Source organism: Adiantum capillus-veneris, chromosome 21 (genome assembly GCF_014529385.1).
Source record: "Adiantum capillus-veneris isolate H3 chromosome 21, ASM1452938v2, whole genome shotgun sequence".
Classification (NCBI taxonomy): Eukaryota; Viridiplantae; Streptophyta; class Polypodiopsida; order Polypodiales; family Pteridaceae; genus Adiantum; species Adiantum capillus-veneris.
Genome location: NC_140951.1, coordinates 114,341,235 through 114,348,183, shown reverse-complemented (window position 1 = coordinate 114,348,183; position 6,949 = coordinate 114,341,235). Strand labels below are relative to the sequence as shown.

Sequence of the window (6,949 nt, the reverse complement as noted above, 5' to 3'; positions counted from 1 at the left end):
GGGCAAAACATAGAGGTAACACTAAACCGGATGGTTCCACAACCTTGCGCCGGACACTTAGCATTATTTTCAACAATTCCATTAGAGGGTTCATGTAGGGGCTTCAAAGAGCTACATCGATCTTTTTAGTCGTTCTATATAAAGATACTCCATTGTTTAAAATCGAATAACCTTGGGTTGAACACTTAGTGTTATTGTCAAAAAATCCATTGGAGGGATTCATGTAGAGGCTTCCAAGAATCACATCAATATTTCTTAGTGGTCGTATATTAAGATGATCCACTATTTAAAATCAAAGAGCCATTGGCAATTGGAATTTACATTAATGAGCATACCTCTTTTGTGGAAAACCCATTGTCCAAGCTCTGCTTCAATATTGCTCATTCATGTTTCCAAGAAGCTTTCAAGATCCTATTGTTTTCATCTACTTTCTTCTTTTTGCAATCTTTGATTACATGACTTTGTTACTTTTTAATTTTCTTGTCAGGACCACTTTCCTTTTGCATTTTTTGTGAATGCAACATCATCCACACCTTGCTCAGTCTCGAGTCACAACTCTTTCTCAAGAAACATTGGGCTCAACTCCTCAAAAGTAAGAGGTTTTGATGAGCCTGAGTATTAAACGTGTTAGATAAAATTACAGCAAGAAGGATTTAGTAGTAAAGGAAAGTAAAGAAATATTGTGAATTAAACAATGGAGAGATACAATGTGATGGCATGTGTTTAGTTCATTCGAATTATCGTGTTCTGGTCTCTGAACTTGTTCATTCGAGCATCAAAACTTTGGTGCTAGGCATGGTAGATTTTGTATTGTCCGATTCTATGCCACTTGATCATCTCATATCTGAAGTTATGAACCACTAATTAGATTGGTCAACTCATTTGATACTCAAATTTTGTATTTAATCAACATGAATCTAGCTCTAGAATAGCAATCAAGCTCTAGCTCATTCAATTTTGGCACTCACAATGGTGAGCTAAACTCTTGACAATACTAGTATTGACTCAAAGCTCATCAACTAGTCACAATGGGTATGTCATCCAGCAAGAGGAAGGACAACCCCCATAGGGTATGCTCTGTGAGAAGGAGAATCACATAGTATTGTTGCTAAAGGATTACAATAGGACTATGTTGATCTTCGGTCATGCTCTTAGAGTGAGGACACATAAGTGTACCCAACCATCAATGAAGCTAAAGCACACCAAACTTCAGAATAGTGAGTATTTGAGAAGAGCATCTTTAGAGAGGCATGAAAGAAACTCTCATTCACACAATGCTTGGCATTCTTTCAAGAAAAAAAAGGCTAAGGAATAAATTGATGCAAGCGAATTAGTGAAGCATAGACACATACATTCTGAATCAAGAAAGTAGCACTACAAACGAAATGAACCTAAAACAGTTACATAGATGGAGACTGATTATGGAGTCAAACCCAGTTATCAAGAGAAGACTAATGACCAAAAGATTGCATTTCCAACATTTAGAGGAAGCAAGAAGGATGACCTTGATGTCCATATCCAAGCCTTAAACAATATGTTGACCTCAAGCATATCGACAAAGAAGACTCGGCAAAGCACTTCTCTCATACACTGAAAGATGCATCTAGAAAGTGGTACACTATCCAACATGTCGGCTAAGAAGTTGCAACAAGTTGAAGAAAACACATATTTTGGAGTATAGCAAGGACAAAGGGGATGAAGACAACCTATGTGATTTAGACAAAATATAGCATGGTAGATTGTCAATAAGGAGCTATATAGATAAAATTAAGGAGCTCACTAGATAGTTGCATGTGCCACTATCTGAAAAAAAGAATGACAGACTCAATTATTAGCGGGTTCAAGAGAAATAAGTTAAGGGAGAAAGAAGTACCATATCCAACCAAGAAATTCAATGAGTTGGTTCAAAGAGTCCTCAAACTAGAACAACATACCAAGAAGGAGAAAGGCCAAAGATCTAGAACTAGCTCAAGTTCTTGTGAATCCTCTTCAGAAGATACAACATCAAGCTCCAATTCATTTGATGATAAGCACTATGAAGAACCACTCAAAATCAGGAAGAAATATTCCTAGAGAAAGAAATTGAGGAATCGTCAAGACAGATCCCTAAAATTTCAAAGTCCAAACCTTCACTTGGAAAGGTAGAGACCTCGTGTGTCAGATGCAAATCAAACTAGCATCGCACTAATGAATGCATTTAGTGTACATACTATAAAGCTTATGGTCATCTATGGAATAATTGCAAAATCATAGACCATTTTAAAGAAGCAAAAGATGTTCCATTATTTGCACTAACCAATCCTAAACCTATTCAGCAAGAACAAGTTGTTGAGAACCTAGGTAATGGAGCCAATACTAGTAGAATGGCTGGGAGAGGAAGATACTATAATATCTCTAGTAGAGATAGATAAAGAAGAGATTTTACCAACAGCTAGAATTTTAGTTTTTATACATGTGAGAAGTAGGAGCACTTTTTAGTGCAATGTCCCAAAAATGTGAAGGCTGAAGTGACCAAGGGGAAGACGGGAGAGCCAATACCAATGCATGCAATCACTAGGATCTCTAGTGTTGTCATCAAAGAAATCCTAGAGGAGTTAGGCACTCAACCCAAACAAAGCAAACAGAACCAAAAGTGGGAGAAGCAAAGGGAAGTGTTGAAAGCAAAAGGAAATGGATGAATGGTAAGAGCAAGATTTTTGGCTACTCGGATCAGTCAAGATTTGGAGCGAAGAAAGGTAGAGAAACTAGAGTTCTTAGAGGCCCAATCCATTCAAAATCATTTTTTAATCTATATATGTGTGTGTGTGTGTGTGTATGGAGAGAGAGAGAGAGAGAGAGAGAGAGAGAGAGAGAGGAAGAGAGAGGCACGAAGGATGGCATGTTTGGCACATCATGATTTATGGAGAGATATGGCTTCCAAGTATTTTCACATAATTCCCATATCCCTAATTGTTTTCATTCATTATAATACTTATTTATTCCAGATGGAGTTTAGAAGACTTTAAAATACTCCCTCCCTCCTCTCTCTCTCTCTCTCTCTCTCTCTCTCTCTCTCTCTCTCTCTCTCTCTCTCTCCAAGTGAGGGCAAGCAACCAAGCACTAGGTGGATTACCCTTGAGGCTAATTCAAAATTTTTGAATGCTGGATAGAGATCACATCGGGGTTGTGGATGTCTAGGATTTTTCACCTTCTCTTAAGGATATGTCAAATATAGCCTTGGGTCGAGAGGAGGTGGTATATATGATTGCCATAGCAAAACCTTGATGACGAGACAAGGCAATGGATTTGGATGTGCTGATTCTAAACAAGAAAAGTTTTCTTGGCCACATTGATTTGTGAGTGGCCATGGCGATGTCTATCCAACCTCTCCTTAGCCAAGATTTGACAAGAATGCTTCTCATTTCCACCTAGAATTCCACCCCTTTGGGCAAACAAACATCATGTATTTTTTCTTTGGAAGTACATGTAATGAATTTTATTTTATGATATGGGTAAATGAGCTATCAGTTATGATACTTTTTCATCAAAAAGCCAGAATAAATGCTATTTTCATTACTTTTTGGGTGAAATTTCCCTTATTGTTGATTAGGTTGCTACAATTCTTGTCATGATACATTTGCCTGCCAATGGAGGCCAGCTCTAGCATGGAAAATCTTAGGCATCTACGATGAAAAAGTGTCGAAAATCAAAGAAACAAAGAAAATGTGGCTAAAAGAACAAAGCCTTGGGCTCAAACCTTTGAGAGCTAGATGCCAGCTCTAAACTTTCAGAGAAAGTTGGACGAAAAAACTCTTTTTGACTATAATAGTATAAGCAATTGATTCATAGAACTTGAATGAATTTATAGAATTGGACATTATGTACTAAAGATAATGATTCTACAACTAACACGTCATGCCAAGTTTAACACAATATGGGTTTTTAAACACTGCTCATTCTTAACATTTTTAAACACTGCTCATTTTTAACAAGTTTCTTTAACCATTGATATACTTCATTCAATTGCTTGATGCTAGTGTGTTCTGGAGCAAAGTGGTGCCCGATGCTAGTGTGCGTGGTTGAGCTGGTTAATAAAGTTGTTGGCCATAAATTCAACTATATTAAAAAGTACATTTGCACATGAGAGTTGAAGTTTTTGGTGTAATCTCAATTTTTCAAGCCTGTCATGCCTTAAGAACTGGTAACAAGAGTATATCCTTGGAAGACCAGCTTTTTTTTTTTATGTGCAGATTAATTATTTTGATAGTTCAATATTGTCACAGGCTAGTTATTCTTTGTATAGTTGACTTTATGTACTAGCCCAATCACTGGATAGCCCAGTTTGTATTTTGTAGCAAATTCTCGAACATCAAACCGCTCAAACAATGTTATGTCATCTACAGCTTGCTCAGCCTCACCCTGCATATATCAAACAAAACTAGATTCAAGACTTGGGAAAAAAAGTCCAACTTGTTGCATAAGTGATATATTATATATATTATATATATATATATATATATATATATTATATATATATATATATATATATATACATACATACATACTAATAACTAGCTTGAAAAAATGTACATTGAAATATTGCAAATGGAAAAATGTTAATAAAACTAATCACAAACAATGACCAAAGAGTATCAAGGTCACAAAAATTTATGTTGTATATTCTGTGAGTTAATAGTGTTTATTTTCTTAGAAAATGACAATAATAGTTTGGAGGTTTGCATAATATGGCAAAATGACGTTAATTTATCAATGACCAAAGATCACAAAAGAGTTGTATTGTACAAAAAGAGTAAGCATCGATATATTGAATAAGGCAAATTGATAATAAACAAACTCAGCACAAATCTCATGAAAGGGGGAAAGAGGAGGGGGGGGGGGGGGGGGGGGGGGGGGGGGGGGTTCGCTAAAAATGCAAGTATAGCATGTGAGTTCAAAATGAGAGATTTTTATTGGGTAATTTTTAAAAAAATAAATGTAATTTCAAAAAGAGGTTTTAACTATATTTTGAAAAAAAAAGAATTGTAAGTTTCTTTAGAAAAGGTTATTTTATTACCTTAGAGCATGTAAATATAAAGATTTTTTAATACCCTTTGAACGAATGTGGTATAGGTGATTTCTTGTAAGTGCCCCCCCACCCCCCCCCCCCCAAAAAAAAAAAAAAAGCCACAAACAATGACCAAAAAATTAAAAAACCACAATCATTTGTCTTGTATATTCTTTTATATAATGGTATTTATTTTTATAAATGAAAAAAATAATTTGTATGGTAACATTTAATTTTCCAAAAATGGACATCCTTAGACTTACCTGTCTAAAGACAAGATTGTAATAGAGATGTATACCAATGTCACTATTGCCAAAGTAATAAGGTTTGTGTGCACGAGTATAAGGCACCACAACTCTTCCATTATCAGCAATGTCTGGTCCCAATAGAAAACACACAATATTGACAATCAAAAATTTAGATGTATCATAAATTTTCGTAACCTCACAAAGATGTATCAATTGTTATATTTTCTTACGTATCACAAATGCCAAAAGTATAGTTACTCACGCTCATAGGACTTTATGGATCCTCGAATGTCTCTTACAAGCCAATGCAAACTCGTTTTGGCAATTGGTTGTTTTGGTGTATACTCATCAACATCCAGAAGCATGTAAGTATAATTGTCTTTCCCTGTTAAGTCACCGCCTGTTATAGTTACAAAGGGTGTAACCTCGGTGTCCTTTGAATGGAGAATATCCCCATTATGCAGACATGAGTACTTGCTATAGCAAACATATAATGTGATATTGTTTTCATCACCGTAAGCATCAAGCCAAGGGAGCATGATAGTGTCAATTAAGTTTAAGCCTCCATACATCTTCCCTACTTGCTCGGAATATTGGAAATTGAGGAGAGTAATGAAAATGAGGATAAGTGAGGTGGTTTTGATAGGCATGTTGGCTTTGCAGTGGCCCTGCCTCCCCAACTACTTCGACTTTGATTAGAATGAGTTGTGAAGCTATGGGATGAGCAGAGGACTTAAAAGCCACCTATAGAGAGTATATGGTTTTGAAATCTTGTAAGAAATGAAACCCTTGGGGACCATTGCATTACCAACACCACCATCCTTGTTTTATAATGTAAGCTATATTGAAAGTCACAAAAGTTTTGTGCACTTGTGTGCATGGTTTAACACACAAGGAGCAACTTGTGAAGAAAGTTAAGATGAATGATACTAAGAGTTAATTTTTGTCTAAGATGCATATACCTTAAAGGAAGTTGAACTTAACCTACCTCCAAACGTGAATGTGTACAAGAAACATCGAGGTTTTTCTACACGAAGTTGGATACAATTTTCAATAACTACTAACAATGTTATAACAAAAGGAAGAATTCAATCTCACATATGCACTCTCTTCATTTCCACCTTGACATTTATGTGGGGATGGTTTGACAAGTAGTATGCGCTTGGCTCCGTCATCACCCTTGCATGTTGATCATATTGGCCCCTCGTATATCTACATCGGAGAGCACCGGAAGCTTGTGTTGTGGTCGAGTGTCCAAGGGCTCGTTTCCACCCAATCTATTCCTTGGGTAAAATATGTGCTCACATGGTAATCCTTCTATACATAGGGGCTCCTAGGTAATATTGTTGCTTAAACTCACCTTGCATATAGTCTAATAATCCTAATTATATAGCCTTAAACCCGTATAAATATATATATCTAGTCAAATTGTGTAATCATGAGTGTATCTATCAATAATATATCTACACTACTTTATAAATCACATTGAAAGAAAACAAAATTGCAATTCCAACAGCTACATTCGGGCTGGGTTCAAGCATCACAATTTTTAAATTTTTTGAGCCGCCTACAAGCAATGAATAAATGGCACTCATTAATGCGTTCCTTGGAGCATTTCATTGTACATAGGATAAACCTAATGTACATAGATCATGCT

At 36.0% G+C, this 6,949-nt stretch overlaps 1 protein-coding gene across 1 annotated transcript; it reads right to left on the bottom strand.

Moving 5' to 3' along the window:
* Positions 1 to 4,067: 4,067 nt before the first annotated feature.
* LOC147431572 (protein TERMINAL FLOWER 1-like) lies at positions 4,068 to 6,100 on the bottom strand. The gene is made up of 3 exons (XM_086494602.1): positions 5,555 to 6,100; positions 5,308 to 5,420; positions 4,068 to 4,398 (listed from the first exon to the last, which is right to left on the bottom strand). The coding sequence occupies exons 1-3, from the start codon at positions 5,940 to 5,942 to the stop codon at positions 4,264 to 4,266; spliced, it is 636 nt and encodes a 211-aa protein (XP_086350728.1). The 5' UTR covers positions 5,943 to 6,100; the 3' UTR covers positions 4,068 to 4,263.
* Positions 6,101 to 6,949: the final 849 nt, after the last annotated feature.